This window comes from Lissotriton vulgaris, chromosome 11 (genome assembly GCF_964263255.1).
Source record: "Lissotriton vulgaris chromosome 11, aLisVul1.2, whole genome shotgun sequence".
Taxonomy (NCBI): Eukaryota; Metazoa; Chordata; class Amphibia; order Caudata; family Salamandridae; genus Lissotriton; species Lissotriton vulgaris.
This window is the reverse complement of record NC_141699.1, coordinates 408,847,411-408,864,843: the sequence shown is the minus strand read 5'-3', so window position 1 is coordinate 408,864,843 and position 17,433 is coordinate 408,847,411. Positions and strand designations below refer to the sequence as shown.

The following is a 17,433-nucleotide window of genomic DNA, read 5'->3' as shown; positions in this document are numbered from 1 at the left end:
TTGTCATTTCCCTGTGGGTATAAGAATGGCTCAGGGGTATTTTCTGAATGAATTAGTGAATTGCTAAAGCACTTTGATGAAGAAGAGTTGTCCTATATGGATGATATTTATCTAACAGACAACCTATTGGGGAAACACTTCACCAGGGTGAGCACCATTATTATGGGATTCATGTGCCCTGGGCGCAGAAGACGGTCCATCCTAAATACGTCATCTCTATGTCCAACAGTGACTAACCAACGTCACAACATATTCTTAGAAATAGACCCTTAAGCTCTTGGGATTTTCCCTAGCACAGGATTATTGATTTCTCCAAGAACTCATTAAATATGCATGAACCACTATTCCCTAAGGGTTCGTTCCTAACGTCTTCCTCTGATCGACTTTATGTCAATACTAACATTCCAAGGCACCTATCAGGTATAAATATACCTCCCCTTGCCCAAGTAAACCAGAGGAGACCGAGACTTCCAGGCTGACACTCTGCCCTGAGACGCTGCAACCTCCGTCATGCCACAGCTCCACCTGGCAGGAGTCTATCCACTCATCCTGGAGGGTCCAGCTCAAGATCAGGATGAAGTCCCACTAAGGTAATGGGGTTAGACCAAATCCTAGGGGGATTCTTGGCTCTCTAAGACCTACACACATTCTAGGTGCACTTAGGTACATCTAGTTAGGCATCATAGGGGTATAGGCTTTATCTTAATACATTCTGTATTTCATGTATGTGTTCATTACTATTGCAAAATAGTAGAACTATACAATGCCTTTTTTTTTAACTGCACTGCTGGCCATATTTTTCTGCTACTGTCCAACAGTTGTCGCAGCACATATAACCAGTACCAGAATAACAACTGTGCAATACATTTTATTGTAAACACACCCAACAGTTTCTTCTATGTACTTCTCTGAGATGAGTGGCTGAATGAAAAGTAGTATATTGTTTCCACGATCCTGAGGGATCAGGCTTTTATGTTATGTGGTTGCCAGAAGATATTCCCTTCTTGTCTTCAAGAAGTTTCTAGTGGCCTCTGAGCTAGCTGGTACACAGTAATTAAGTTTAATATAGACGATAGGTGCATACTGACCTCAGTCCTATCCCAAGCCTATCGTTTATGTTATTCCAATACGCAGAACCTATCAGGGAAATTGGAACTACATTACAATCTAACACGCAGTCCAAATCCCTAGCCACCATCAACTCCGGGTCACATTATTCATCCACTGCTCGCAAACACTGATCCTTAGAAGTCAGTGTTATCCCCATTGGGGGCATAAATATTCACTATACAGCTGTCCTTGGCATCCAGGGTCCCCAACACAATCACAACCTCACCTTCAGTGTCCACTTTCACCAGAAACGTGGTCCCCAGTGCCACCCAGATTAGTGTCACCCCAGCATAGCTTGAGTAGGAGGTTGTGTATAGTTGTCCCCTCCATCTACGTCTCAACTGACCAAGACAATCTCCCCAGGTATGCGTCTCTTGTAGGAAGCCACTGAGATCCAGTAGCGCCTCAGATACAAGTACACACTATGTTGCTTTGTAGGCTGCCCCAAGCCGTGAATGTTGTACGTTAGGAACTTCCACATAGTTTTCATCTTGAGTTCTGTATCTCAGTGCCCCTTTTACCCACCCCAAGCACTCCCCCCTCCACCCCCACAGCCACATTGGCCTTACACACTGCAAGTATGTCCTTGCACAGTAGAGTAATACTGAACCCCTGAACTTTAAAACAAACATCAAGAGGAACCTACAACTCACAATCCCCCAGCCACAGGCAGTGAACTTGATCTTCACTGGCCCATAATCGCCAGGATAACTCTCAGCATCCACCGTCTCATTCACTCCATGGAGGGCGGAGCCTCAACCTCCCTAAGTGCATTACACTGAAGGCCTAGCATCCTGGAGGGGGCAACAAGGTGAAAAGTACTCAAGCCAACCCCTGATAACGGTTGCCCTCCTCTGCTACCCACCAGCCAGTACCCAGGTGTCCATGGGCATGCATAAAGTATAAACCAACATACTGAATTCCCCCCAGGATTAAGCATCAAGAGACTTTTGGTGACCCACCCCAAACATGCTCTTGTCTGTATCGGTTCCACAATCATTGAAAAATACATCACGTTTGTCTACAGTACAGGCAAACCAGCTGTCTCAGCGTCCTTGGTCGATCCATGAGCCACCAACTGGAGCGCCATATATTGGTAATCCCCAGTCCAGGGTGGCACACAAGGGACCATGGCTCCATCTCTGCAGCCATCTCACTCATCAGCCCAGTTCTGTGCAGTCACTCAGCACGTCACGATCCACCCTGCTGCACAAGAAGGGGTCACTAGTGTCAGGCACAAAGTTCTAGTCTTCCAAAGTACAATCTGGACAGACAAGAGCCGCCCCATCTTCCTGAGCCCTTTTAGACCTCCAATACGATTGAGTGCCTCCGCACATGTTCTGGCTGGCAGCTTGGGCCACTACCACTGTTCCTACAGGTTAAGGGTTTTTTGGTTTCACTTTGCCTGGCAATCGATTGTGCGGCAAGCCTGGGCACCAGTGCCCGATAGGCTTGTTCTATTGTGAAGAACTTTGAGAGCTTCCTCGGTTTCAAAGAGATCACGATCCAGTTCTCAAGGAACAGCTCAGCCGATTGTCCCATGGCGCATTTGCGGAATCCAACAAATCTCAGGCTATTATTTTGGGAGTGCCCTTCTGAGTCCTAGATCTACTCCTCCACAGGAGTTGAAAAGGACTGGAGAGTAGCCACCATCTTCTTCAGCGCTGTCACCTCCTGTTGCAGCTCCTTAACATTGCGTTCTGCATCCTTGACCGTCTCCGTCATTTTTCAAATGTCTGCATGGAGAACGTTCACCTCGGAGGCGACGGTATCGATCATCTTGACCAAAATTGTCTCCCTTGTACCCCAGATCTCAGCCAGGATGTACGTCAATGTCGGGCCCCCTATCACCTCTGTCGTAGCCCACTGGGCATGCTCTCCAACAGCACTGCCCTTCTGTGCAGGGAGGGCGTAGTTATCTAATTTATTTGACTGCGCTGCCTTAACAGGCATGTCCTTCCCCATCTCTGAGGTGGCGCCCGACTCATTACCGGAGGGCCCAAGCACAGCTTCAAGCAAGAGTGTTCCCAGTAATCAATGCGTCACACTCTGGGCTCTCCCAGATCAGAGCACCAGCTGCTGCCAATGGGCCCCTGCCTCAAAGGACATTAACACACAGTCCCCAGCAGCCCCAGGCGCACCCAAGTCACAGTGCTCCCAGCTCAGGGCCAGGGTCCACGCCAAGTCCCCCAGTTGATACCAGTCTTCACAGGGCAATTAATCTCTACTCCTTCGACCCAGCAGGGGCAAGCCACACACTCCTGAGGGTGGAGAGGGCTCTCAAGTTAGGAAGGGAGCACTGCTCACCTCTCCCCTTCACCAGTGCACCTGCCTGTACATGTCCTCTGCTGCTGCACAGGAGCTTCAGCACCTCCTGGACCACTTCTCCACACCTTCTCTGATGTCTAAGGTGAGAGCTGGTCTCTGCGTACAGCAGGGCTGCAAGGCAGCCTTTCCTCAACCGATCACCCAGGGTCACTACACTCTAACCTAGGCTCCTCCCACCAGGCCGCTACAGCATCTCCACTCTACCGGCCGCAATGCGCTACCTCCCGCCTGGCAGTCCCTCACAGAGCTGCGAGGTCACGGCCCAGCGTGCCTAATTTTCCCACACCAAATGGTGCCCAGACTCTGCCTCAGCATACTTCACGTTACTCACGTCCGGGCCGCCACACACACACCGCAAACCACCCCCACATGCTGCAATAGCACCACGCTCCACAGGCTGCGACACGGGCCCCCGGCTCAACAGCAAGCAAGGGGGGTCACTAGCAACCCGAACATCATCAGGGGTGAAATAATAATGTGGACCCAGAATGGTGCAGGATTTATTTATGGCTGGCGAGAACAGTTCAGGAGTGTGGCTAGTCAGCCATCTTACGTGGCCATACCCCGGAGTTTTGTTTTGGGCAGAAGTAATCTCCACACAGTCTGTTAGGTGTGGAAGCCGGTCATATGGCTCGAAAAGGCCTTCCTGCCATCTCTCTATGGAAGGCTAGTGCCGGTTCTCACAGACAACATCACCATCATGTGGTATTGCAACAGGCAGTGTAGAGTGGGGTCCTGGGTCCTGTGCAAGTAGGTTCTGGTTTGAGTGTCAGGGCATTTCTCTGGACGTGAAACCACTTGGCAGGGTCCCTGAGTGCCAGAGCGGACAAGATGAGCATGAGGCGTGTGGTAGATCATGAGTGGTGTCTACATCCCAAAACGGTGCAAGGCATCTTCCAGCATTGGGGTGACCCTTGCTAGATCTTTTCACCAATGTTGAGAATATAAAGCATTGAAAGATTTGCGCATTGGAGATTCTGTGAGAAAACTCATTAGGCGATGTATTCCAACTGGAATAGAATATTGGACTTCTGTACACCTTAATGCCCTGAAATCTGGAAAAAGATCAAGAACAACTAGGCCCACGTCATCCTAGTTGTTCCGTATAATTCAAGGTGAGTGTGGAACTTCTAGGCAAGAGGATTTTTTGCCAGTCAGGCTACCACTTTGTTTGGAACTTCTGCTGCAGCAACAGGACAGAGACCTCCACCCAAACCTTGCGACGGCAACTGACTGCATTTGATCTACCACCTGAAGTGGTGGATGTCATCCTTGTCACAAGGTGTCTTTGAAGAAAACCACTTATGGTATGTGCTGGGGCAAATTTCTGGCCTTATGTGGCCCTTATAAGACTGAACCCTTACAAGCAGCGCTGTTGGATGTCCTTTTGTTTGTTTAGCTTCAGCCCAGCAAGGCCTTTGAATTGGGCAGCAACAAAAGGTATTTGTCAGCCTCTTCAGCTTTCTATGTTTACTGGATCAACAGTCCTTGTTTAATTCACCTGTTGCGCCGAGATATATTAAAGGTTTGACATGCATGTTCCCTCCCAAGCCGTTTGTGATGCTGCAGTAGGACCGTACCTTAGTCTTTACATTTCTCATGTGGATGCCTTTGAGGTGATGCATATAGTTCCCACTGTGCCACCTGACCTTCAAGAGCATCTTCCTCATTGCGATTACATCAGTTCATCACATGAGTGAACTCCAGGAACTTTCAGTGCTACCACCATGCACCATCTTTTTTTCTGCACAAGATGGTGCTTAAAGCTTTAGCAATGTTCTTGCCCAAAAGTCGTCACTCCCTTACATGTTGGGCAATTCATCATTCTACAAGCGCTCTTTGATCCCCCTCACCCTCTGAAGGTGGAGAAGATGCTCCATCGGCTGGAGCCTAGAAGGGCTGAGATCTTTTACATTGATCGTATCAAGAAATACTGTGTGGATGATCAGATTTTTGGGTGGTCCTGCATGTCAAAAAGGGTAGGCTGTGCAGAAGATGACCCTATCAAGGTGGATAGTCCTCTGCATTTCGATCTGTTATGCACTAAGAAGCTGCACTGGAAGGTTTCCAAGTCAGGCTAAGAATCTACCAGGGCTAAGGCTGCAACCACTGTTTGCTAGTGGAGTGCCTGTCCTTGACATCTGCCTGGCAAAAAGGTGGGAGTCATTCTATAGTTTCATATGGCAAAAGTGCCTTGATAGCCAGGGCTGGCGGGAGGGGCATTTTCCCCTATGATCCTGCAGGACTTTTTTGGTCTGGATCTACTCCACAAACCCTCCAACTGAGGGGGGTTGGGTTTAGTGCTTTGTATATATTCTAAGGTGAAGAATCTGCAGTAAGAAGTCTCCATCACAAGAACAAGTTATTTATCTTCGGTAACACTCTTTCTGGTGTATATTATATCTCACTGCCCTCCCTCTTCCCATTTCTGTGGAGTGACCTCTACTTAGTGAATAAACAAGTTCCAACATTTATTCATGTTCCGCATTTAAGCATTGGGAAAGAGAAAATAACAAGAAACTGATGTCAGCTCTCAGGGGTGGCGCTAGTATGTGGCTCTGCTCCATCACTTCTGAGGTGGTGTAGAGGGAATGTGGTTCAGCACGGCACCAACTAATGGCGCACAAGAGCTCTCCTGAAGAAAAGTTTCTAGATTTAGTCTCCTGGGAGTAATCTAACGTGAGGAATCTGTGGCTACCAGAAAGAGCGTTACTGAAAATAAGTAACTTGTTCTTTTGAGCATGTTTGCATGCATGGTATTAGAATCCAGTGATGTTCTTCTGGGGCATAGTGGGGTATCCACTGTACAAAGTATTAATTTGCACACCCCAGTCATTGGTCTCCAGCCTAACCAGATTTTGAAAACTACATGGGTGCTTTTCCTGAGCCTTTTTCCTTTTTAGCAAATTTATGTGGAAATTGTGCTCTAAAAAGAACCATCTAACTCATTTTTTAGGTCTTGCCTGCGTGGGCTGCGCACATGCGCAGACTCGCTGGTGAGATTTTATGTTTTGGAGGGATCTTCAGTATCGGGCTTTAAGCCCCGCCCCTCTTTCCCATTGGCCGGCGTCACCGTTTATGCTAAACGGTGGCCAGCCATTGGGAAAGAGGTTTGTCTGAAGTAGACTTTTCTCTTTGTCAGACGGCCCACTTGGACAGGCTTGTCTGACTTCCTCCCGTCGTAAAAGCTTTGTTATCTTTATGGGGCCATGTGTTTCAAACACATGGCCCCATGAAGACAAGCTCCGCAGCGTGTTTATTTTTGCATCTAGCTTTCACTTTACATTGAAAACCAGATGCAAAAATAAACTGTGACTGCCTGGTAGCGCTTGTTGTATGAATACTGACGGGAACTGATGAAATGCGCGCACTAACAAAGGGAAGCTGTGATCTGAGATACCCAGGACTAGAAGCAATCATTAAAGCAACATTGGCTTCCAGAGAGACTCGCACTGAAGAGATTAGATGGCGAGCGGCTTGTGGTCGTGTTTCCACAGCCCAGGTGGCAAGGGTGCCTTTGGGTATTCAACTAAACATAACATTAAAATCCAGGTTTCATTAAAAAAAATCCTCAATCTGAGGCGAACCGAAACATCATTCCTGCATTTTTACACGTGAATTATTACGTCAGCAGGGAAATAGAAAAGGCATCAACGCATAAAGAAAGAATCCCAGTACAAATTCACTTAACTTTACATAACATACAAAAAATGCAAAACAAAAATAGGAAACCGAAAGGTGCGTGGTGCTAGCAGCCGGGAGGGAAGGCATAGCATAAAAGGATTACCCAAGTACTTAAAGACAAGTGTGCACTCAGACAGATACAGATTTCCCCTCACAGTCCCAGAGGCAGGCTCGGATCTGCCGTCTCCTGGGCATGAGATGCTCTTCACAGAGGAGCCGGCTTGATAAGAGACAACGGAGAGCCCAGAGTGATACTTTGGAATCTATTAGACATGATAAGATACAGCGCCACGAGGCAGACAACATTACACAACACGACCACCACTATCAGGTGGGGGGCTGCAATTTAAACTGATAAACAAAGGCTCTTAAAACGCCGCCATGATGCTAAATGGCAAACGTGTATCTGGTGGTAAGCACAGGGGTATCGCATCGAATAAGTCCTAGATACGCGGTAATGCATTCCTGCGCATGCGCAAAATACTGCACGGTGCATTAGGACAACAGCTCTTACGAGTAAAAAACATGTCCACAAAAACCCAGAGCTGCAGCCTGCGAACCCGAAATTCTAAGAAGTGTCACAAAGAGACCACCATTGGCACAAGACACACGCGCAGATGAAACTGTGCAGATCATTTGTCGGCCAGGCAACGGGCGGAACACAAGACTCCATAGACCAACATTCATTGCCACCATACCATGTGCAAACATGCCCAAAAGACACCCCTGGCCCTGAGAGGACAACGTTCAATCAGACGCAGTAAACAGAGGCATACTGAGGCGCGCCTGCAGACAACACACACCTCACATGTCCCATCCATTCATGAGGCACTCTCACACATGTGTGCTCAAACATGCTTGCACACAATTCTGTTTAAACAGTCACGATCGGACTGACTCAAACATGCAATCATGCGCATTCCCTCAAACACACAAATAGGCAGGCCCAAAGATATACTCACATACGCATGCATGCATGGTCAGGCATATTCACAGATGTGCACACACATATGCAAGTTCATGACCAGGAAAACTCAGAGGCACACTCACATTTACATACAGAGGAATAAGCACATGCACACTCACATGAATGCACCCATGCTCAGGCAAGCTCCCAGATCAGTACATGTATGCATGCTCACACACTTCTGCTCAAACAGACTTACAGATGAGTGCATGCATACGTTCACAGATGTATGTGTTCGCACATGTGAACACATGTTCACAAACTCATGGCCGGGCAGACTCAGAAATGCTCAAAAATATCTGAACATTCCCAAATGTGGTCAGGCAGACTCACATATGCACATGTATGAAAGCTTACACACACTCAAACATGCTCAAGCAGGTCCCAGACACACAAATGTACACATGCTCAAATACACATATGTTCAGGTAAATTCATAGATATGCAAATGTTCACGTTCACACAGCAGTCAGATAAACTCACAGACATGCACACGTATCCACACGCACGAGGTCAGGCACACTCACAGATGTGCACATGCATGAATGCTTGAGCATACACTCACACACGTACTCGGGGAGAGACTCACAGATATATATATGTATATGCAGTCACACTCACATATCCATGCTCAGGCAACCTCAAAGATGCACACATGTATGTACATTCACACATGCAGTCAAGCAACCTCAAAGTCAGTCAGGCAGACTCGCACACACAAATGCTCAGGCCTCTAGCCAGGTGGTCAGGCGCACAGGTGGGGCCCTCTCCTTTGCATGGGCTTGGGGGGGCTCGGCATTTTTAGACACCTGGAGGGGAGAAGTGGACATGCCCGCTGACACCATGCGTTCCATCACCCAGGAGAGCGCTTGGTTTGGGAATACAAGGCCCCCAGGGTGCTGCGGGCCATTAACGCCTCTCACGGGTGGGGAGCGTTTTCCTGGAACGATGCGCTTGGGTGACGCGCTGTCTCAGCTCAACCCGCTTTTGAGCTCCTCAAACCACAGCCCTGGACCCTCACCTACAGCACAAACCTTAACTCCCCTCACCGCCTTCTGCGCCTCACGCCTCGTAGCTGACTTTTACAACACTCCTGTCTACCCCACATCAAGCCGCTGCTTCACTGGCCATGCTCCCCTCGATGTCCCTTCAGCAGCCCTGTGTCCACCCCCTCACACACCACAGGATTCTCTCTCCTGCCACTGTGGCTGTGCTAAGACTACTCTGTCAGGAATCTGTGCTTCAGGGGCCAGGAAGGGCCGTCTCACATTTCCAAGGTGAAAGATGGCATTCTAGAGGTTTGCCAGCCCCTTAATTGTATGTGGCTGAGTATCCAAAGTGCCCATGGCTTTTGTCAGACTTGGCTAAGGAGTACTTCTGGGCCCGTGGAATAAGGAATGGCGAAGACGTCTACTCTGCCACATGAGAGGACTTTTGATCCTGTACATCAAATGGATGTAGTCCACCGTGAATGACCCTTGCCTGCAGGTGTGAGCTGAACTGCATGGGAAACTTTATGCCTCGTACCTCCCTTGGATGGGTAGATACTAGGGATGTGTGTAGCACTACTAGAGGGATATCCTGTGTATTTGGCCCTCCACATACCCTGCGCCAGCCAACAGTGATAACCCCATAGGAGGATTGCTAACTAAATGTCTGGCTTGGAAGCTGGAATACGCAACAACTCTACCTAGCATTGCAAAAGAAATACCCCAAATAACTGATCTCTCTCCTGCAGGTTAGATGTTAGAAGTTGGAGTCCAGTTTCTGTACTGACTGGAAACTGAAAAAGCAAGTAACCATCCTGCACTTTGAAGTGCTACACCCCTGTAGCCCTCTGTGCACACCCCTGATACTTCCAGGACATGGAGCTCTAGGATGCCCATTTCTCTGAATGGCGAGGCCGCTAGAAGAGTTCTGTCTGACCTGACTTGCTTTTGAAGGGTCTCCCTAATGACCATAGATACTGCCAGTTTAAGGACAGCCAGGTTACTCTGTCCTAGAACAAGAGAGGACCGGTTTATGTTGTGCAGAATGAATACTTCAAGTAGAGCAGGATAAACTTCTGGTTGCACCTCTCGGACTCTCTAACAACAACTCTCACTCCTTCATCCATCTAGTGACATTCATCGGGTGTGCTGTGAGAGTGTCCAGGGACACTGGGTGAGCTGTAGTCCAGAAGAGAAACTCTTGATATTCTTTGCCCTTTGTTACCAAACCTTACTCAGGAGGTGTCCAAAACCACACATAAGTATGTTTCAGCCACAACTACTGGTTTCTGATATTTTACCCTCTGAATTTTTTCCCAGTAGCCCGAACTCTAGAAACAAGGGACCTGTGATTCATATAATCCTTCACCACACGTCTTCAAACTGTGTGGCGTGACCCCCAAGGGTGTCGTGGAGTCATGGGAAGGGGGTCACAGATTCCCCAGCTTTACTTATCCCTGCAAAAAGACAGCAGCCCTGGGATCACTAATTAAGATCCTTATCAGCTGCTTGCCTGAATAAAAGGCAAATGTACCTTATCAGTTAATCTGCAAGTGCAAAGGATGCTTGGGAGCATTTCTGTTTCTTTGTGAAGACAAATGTGTGTTTTTTTGAGTGGAAGTGCAAAGGGTTAACAACTGGGCTGGAAAGTTCTTGCTTTTAATTTTAACTGTATTTACACAGACCTTAGTGCCCCTAAAGAGGTGTTGAAGGGACAGTTATGTATAAAAAGTAAAACTGCATTACATATACTCTGGGATTATTCAAACCTACATTTTGAAAGCATCATTTTATCGTGAAACTATTTGCAGGTTTTGCAGCATTCAATCTTACCCTGTGTGTAATGCAAGTATAAACAAGCATTGAAAATGCAACAGGTCTCGCCTTTTATTAAGTTAAAGCCATTTGCTTTGCTGTACAATACCATTAGCAAAGCAAATGGCTTTAACTTAATCAAAGGCGAGACCTATTGCATTTTTAATGCTTGTTTCTAAAATTTTCTCTGGAGTACAAAACAGTCGCAAAATATTGAAAGTAAAAAAAAAAAATACAGTGCTTACAGGTGAGTGGGTTTGTTGTGTGTTTTGGGACGGTGATGGAGTTGGGAGGAAGAGCATTCAGGAGAGACGCCGGTAGTCATGGCTGATTGTATTGTAGGTGTATGTCACTTTACTTGCGTTATATGTCTGAAAGCTCAAAGAGGAATCAAAATACAGGTTGGGTAGCAAGTACACCAAGGGAATCAGAAATCTAGTTTACATGTTTGAATCACGCACTTAATGACATAGATCCCGGTCCTCCTATTACAGACCCACCCCATGCTCCCACAAACACATTCTTTTTGCATCCCACTTAAAGCCCTAGAAAAAGATGAAGAGAGTGGAAGAGAAAAACCTCCCAAGGAGCGCATGAGATGAGAAAGAAAGGAGTAGAAACACACTAGCACTCTAAAGTCTTAGTCATCACTGTGCATGCATCTCTATATGTATAGAGTATATTATTTGCATGGGCCTAGTTGTTCTTTCACTGGAAGCTACCTTTGCTCTGCATATAAAACTCTGCCGAATGGAGGGAGGAGCGCGGAAGTGAGACCGCCCCGGGGAGGGGCTGTTCCGCCCCTCCAATGACTTACCGAAGCGGCGTCGGCGACACTGGCTACTGCTTGGGGCTGACAGGAAGGGGTGGCGCGTGGCGTCTTTAGGTGCCTCCTGGTGCTGGCGCGAGGGGGGCCTGGAGTAACGCATCGGGCCAAGTCTCTCACAGCACTCACTCCTCGGGATTCAGTCCTGTAAACACCGATTCCCCTGGTGTCATTCAGAGCCTTAGTCTTCCTGCTCCGCCCCCTTTGTGCCGGTCACTGGTATTCACGATGTTGCTGTACGTGGTTGTCGCGGCGGTTGCCCTCCTGCTGCTCCTCAGGTGGGCTTTCGGCAGCCGCGCCCCGAACCCCTTCGCCCAGGACAGCCGCAGACCCCCCGCGGCCCTGGTGACCGATAAACTGGCGCGACAGAAGGTGCTGAAACAAGGTACGTGGTGAGCAGCGAGGGGAGAAAGTGCAGCTTATGCAAGCAAGTTGCACAGGGCAGGCGGGCTTTTGTTGAGAGAGAGCAGCGTTGTGGATGAAGGTAGTGCAGATAAACTGGTGTCGAGCAGTGTGAGCTCAGCAAGGCATGCTAAGTGCAGGTCCGGTCGGGTGAATACCGTTGGAGAAGAACAAGCACTGGCAAGCCAATAGGTCTCGCCTATGATAGAGCTGTTCGCTTTGCCAATGTGTTTTTAGCCATGTGTACACCAGTGTGGCAGTTGTTCAGCATTGCTAACAACTGGGGAGAGTGGCTTAAAGTGTTATGGAGTGGCATAGAGTGGAAGGCCGTTTAGTGGTGTGGAGTGATGTAGAGTGGCGCAGAGTGGAATTGCATAGAGTGGCGTGGAGTGGTGTAGAGTGGAGTAGTGTGTCGTACAGTATATTTGAGTAAAGTGGCATGGAGTAGCATAGAGGGAGTGGAGCATAGTATCATAGAGTGGCGTGGCTTTGAGTATCGTGGAGTTTTGAGGAGTGTCATACAGTGGCATACAGCGGAGTGTCGTAGGCTGGAGTGGCCTACAGTGGAGTGGTGTGTCATGTTATAGAGTGGAGTTACGTGTCGTAGAGGGAAGTAGAATGGAGTGGTGTGGAGGGTTGTAGAGTGGAGCGTTGTAATGTGGAGGGGCGTGGAGTGTCGTTGAGTGGATGGGCATAGAGTGGAGTAGAGTGTCACATAGTGGAGTGGCATTGAGTGCAGTGACATGAAGTATCGTGAAGTGGCATAGCGTAGAGTAGAGTGGCATAGCATAGAGTGGAGTAAAGTATCATAGAGTAGAGTGGCATATCGTGGAGTGTTGTGGAGTAAAGTGGCGTGGAGTGCCATAGAGTAGAATGGAGTGTCTTAGAGTGAAGTCATTAGAGTGGAGTGGTATAGAGTAGAAGGTTGTGGAGGGGTGTAGAGTGGAGTAGTGTAGAGTGACGTAAAGTAGAGGGAAGTAGAGTGGAGTGGCATAGAGTGTCATAGAGTGGGGTGGAGTAGTGTGTCATAGAGTGGCATAGAGGGAGTTCTGCAGATTGTCATGGAGTGCAGTGATATAGAGTAAAGTCGCATAGTGTCAGAGAGTGTCATACCGTGGAGTGTTGTAGAGTGGGGGGGGGGGGGCGAAGAGTGTCATACAGTGGCGAGGAGTGGCCTACAGTGAAGTGTCTTTTCGAGTGTCATGTCATAGGATTGAGTGGCTTAGCGTAAAGCAGAGAGGCATGGAGGGTCGTAATGTGGAGGAGCATAGAGGGTTGTAGAGTGGAGGGGCATAGAGTGGAGTGGCATTGTGTAGAGTGAAGTAAAGTGTCATGTAGTGTCGTAGAGTGGATGGGCGTAGAGTGGATTAAAATGTTGTAGAGAAGAGTGAAGCGTGAAGTTGAGTGGCATAGAATGGAGTGACGAAGGGTGAAGGGACGTGGAGTAGAGTGATGTTGAGTGGATGGGGTAGAGTGTCGTAGAGTGGAGTGGCCTAGCGTAGAGTGGAGTAAAGTATCATAGAGTGGAGTGGCATAGCTTGTAGTATTGTAGTGTGGCATAAAGTGGAGTGTGCTAGAATGTCGTAGAGTAGAGTACAGTGGAGTGTCATAAAGTAATATAAACCGGAGTGACAGTGTCGTAGAGTGGAGTGCCGTGGCGTGTCAGTGGTGTATAGCGAAGTTGCACAGTGTGTCACAGAGTGGAATTGCATAGAGTGTCATAGAGTGAAATGGCATTGAGTGGCGCAGTGCAGAGTGTCAGAGTGGAGTAGCTTAGAGTGGCTTAGATTGAAGAGTCATGGAGTGGGATAGAGTGGAGTATCATAGAGTGGAGTGGCCAAAAGTGTCGTGAAGTGGCCTAGAGTGTTGTGGAGTGGCATAGAATGGAGTATGCATGGTGCGGTATTGCACTGCCATTTCAGACAACACATTTTGTTTGAAAAGACAATTGCATTTACTCAGACGTACACTTTAACTGATAAAACTATACAGCACCCAAATGATAATGTGTGGAAATGAAATCACCTAGTGTATTGATTTGTTTTGATCATTTTAAAATATTTGTTTCCAGTACACTTCAGATTTACAAAAAATTTGCTTAATTTGTACGTTCCTAATTCTGAAATATGTGCACAGATCCTTTACAGACATTTAAATTGTGTTGTGTGCTAGAAAAGCCTTTTCTTTCACCCCCTACCCCCACCCCACAGTATCAGATAAAACCTGTCACAATGAAGCCCGAGAAAGAAAAGTAAACACCAAGCTCCCTCGAAAGACAGAGTCTGACATTTGACCTCTGCCTTTGAATGCACTGCAAATGTGACAAGATAAGAACAAAATTTAAAGGGCTGTTTACAGAAAGTGAGCACTTGTGGGAGAACACAGTAAACAGACTATGCGCGACAGGAAGGACTAACCCCAGCCTGTACAACCTAAAACGAATGCAGCCAGCAGATAGAAAGCAAACAACTGTGAGTGACAAAACATAATGGCAATGATAAGTAACAGGCAGAATGCCTTCCCAGGGAAGCTTTCAGAATGTCCCCAAGAAGTCTTTAGCAAACCAGTCAGTGCAGGCTTCAACCTGAAAACGGATTAAAACAGTCCGTGCAGTCCAAGGGTGACCGAGCAGGGTAAATGCAGTGACATAGGGTGGGATAAGTGCAGCGCAGGTATAGAACGTTCAGTGAAGCTTTTATAGTTAAGCATAGTGCAGAGCTTTCAAATCTCACAGGTCTTGAGTAGCTCATCCAGCTTTTTTATTTTTCATTTTGGCACTTGCAGTCTTGCATTTACAATTGGAAACACAGGACTGAAGCACTAAAATGCACAGCGAAAAAAACATTAACTGATAAGCTAAATAATATAGGGAATGTAGGATGCTGGGAACTTTGGAAGTGAGGTCTGGAGGAGGGTGATGACCACAGAGGCAGGTGGAGTTACAGTGCAGGTCTATATAGCACGTGTAGATATAGAACATCGAAAGAGTGTGCAAAAGTAGGGTTGCTGCAGTGCAGGCAGCTATAGAGCTGGGTAAGTGTAGTACATACAGGCCTGGAACATACATAAATACAGGGTGTAGGATAGATATTACAGATGTATTGTGCATCGTAGTGTGGGCAGATGAGGGCTGTGATGCCTTGAGTAACCTAGGCAGGATGCCACTGGCCGTAACACACTGCTAGCATGAGCTTTGTACATGTGTATGAGATTGGCCAGCAGGCCTGGCCTATTTCTACCACAGGCACATAAGCAACACAACTAGGAAAGAAACAAATAGGTATTTAGACAGTTTCTGAAAGTTGTAATATTGGAATTTATGCACACATACATTCAGAACAATGTTGGTCAGTAAAGATAAAATCTGTCTGCAGAATTCACTTTTGGGTGAAACAGGACGCCCCAAGTATCACACTGCACGGATATATGTGGTAAAGGCCCTTTGATAAGACAATTGTGTATCACAATAAGTATAATCCTTGGCCATTGCCTTGCAGAATAACATTAAGGTATCACATACACAGCAACAGCTAACCAAGGCATACCTTTCCCCTAAAATCCACCCCTCAACATTATAAAACAACTACCAATCAACTCTCTCTCAACCTTTGAATGAATTCTCTTAAGAATTTAACAAACAACTCCATATTTGGATAACTCAACTAGGAAGAAATCCCAGTCCCGCACCCCTGGAACCAACCCTCCACACCCTGAATTGGTTTGCCAGCCCAGCTGCTTAATCAGCCTTATTGTGGCTGGAATCAATCCTCCCTTTCAATCACAAACTTTCCCCAAGACGCGGTCCAAGGTGTCCCTCAACTGAAACAGATACAATTTCCCTCCCAATAAAAGAAAGAGGGAAGGTGTATCCCATCCTGCCTACATAAATGAGGCTGCTGGACTTTATATCACAGTGCACCAACCCGAGCCCCCCGTAATCCCTGCAGAATTTATGATTCTCCTTATTTACCTTTCTGCTCAATCTGTCTATTGCAATCAAGTTCCTTTCCCGTCTCCACTCACTAATCAATTCAGTCCATATCAAATCATCCCTGACAATAGACTCTTCAAATCTTTCAAACCCATTTTCATGCTTTTCACCAAAGCCAGTCATTTTAATTGTACCAAATCATTTTCACCTAAATGGACCAGCAAAACATCTGAACAGCCTATGCTGTCGAACAATTCTGTCAACCTTGGCAATTTTTACCCCCTTTTTTTCCTCCACTGTATTTGGACCTTATTATTATAAAAGCCCAGCTGCTGAATGTCCTTTCCGCAGCTTGCTGTGTCACCTACAGAATAAAGAAGTGGCTGCAGTTCCTAAACTCAATATTACCTCTTCCTGGGCCAGGAACGCAACCTCCATAAGCAAGCCTCGAAAAATCATAAAAATGTTCCTAGACCTTCAGGTCGAGTAACTTGAATAATCTACTCGACCTAACGGTAATGAGCTTGACCTGTGAACTGGTTTGAAATTGTGTGATTATTAGCAAATATTTAATTTTAACAGTCACCTTTTTTTCATTGTAACATATGAGTGCACCTTCAAATAGGTGAGTTCAGCATTTCTGCTGTACAAAACAAAACTCTTTTGTTTTGATTAAGTAGCCTAAAACCTTGCTCCATGTGTAATAAGAATCTAGCCCACATACAGGGTACACATAATTCCTGACTTGCCTCTCATTTCACTGAGCATTGACATCAGGACAGGAGTGTTTCTCGGTTCATGTTTAAACACTCATTTTTAATAAATATATTACTAAAGCATGATGTGGTAGCACACTGTCGTTTATTGACAGTAAATTTCCAAGAAATGGACAAAAACCTTCCCACTACCTTGCAGCTTTACTGATAAAACTATATAGTATATTAACAATAATCTGTGAAAATTGGCTTTCAAAAAACATATCTATCATTTGCACATCGCCTAGTAAAGTGTTCTGATTTGTTTTTCATCCTATTAAAAAATTGTTTTCATCACACAGAAATATATCAAATGGTTTTTCACAACTACTGAAATAGATTTTGAAATGTTTGGAAAGGTGACTTATTAGCTATTTAAATGTGTGTTAGGAAAAACCTGATACCCTGCAGCCTTTCTGTCAGGCTCCTCCTTCCAGATTCCTCGGGATGGTGCTGATGCTCAAATGGAAGGCAATTAGAAATGATATGTATACAACATTATCAAAAGGAAGTAAGCAGACTCTTTTTGGTTATTGCATGTGCTCATGGCATCATTTTATGTAGAAATATTAGAAAAAAGGAAGAAAAACAGGGCAATTGGCAGTTGTGACAGCACTGCACTAAAC

The 17,433-nt window shown here is 46.6% G+C and overlaps 1 protein-coding gene across 1 annotated transcript in view; it reads left to right on the top strand.

The window, feature by feature from the left end:
- Window positions 1–11,626: 11,626 nt before the first annotated feature.
- The window catches only part of RETSAT (retinol saturase), a 176,736-nt gene continuing 170,929 nt past the window's right edge, over window positions 11,627–17,433 (top strand). Inside the window, exon 1 of the mRNA XM_086943457.1 lies at window positions 11,627–12,104. Within this exon, the coding sequence (XP_086799583.1) occupies window positions 11,948–12,104 (157 nt within the window). The 5' untranslated portion in view covers window positions 11,627–11,947. The remainder of the gene's footprint in view (window positions 12,105–17,433) is intronic.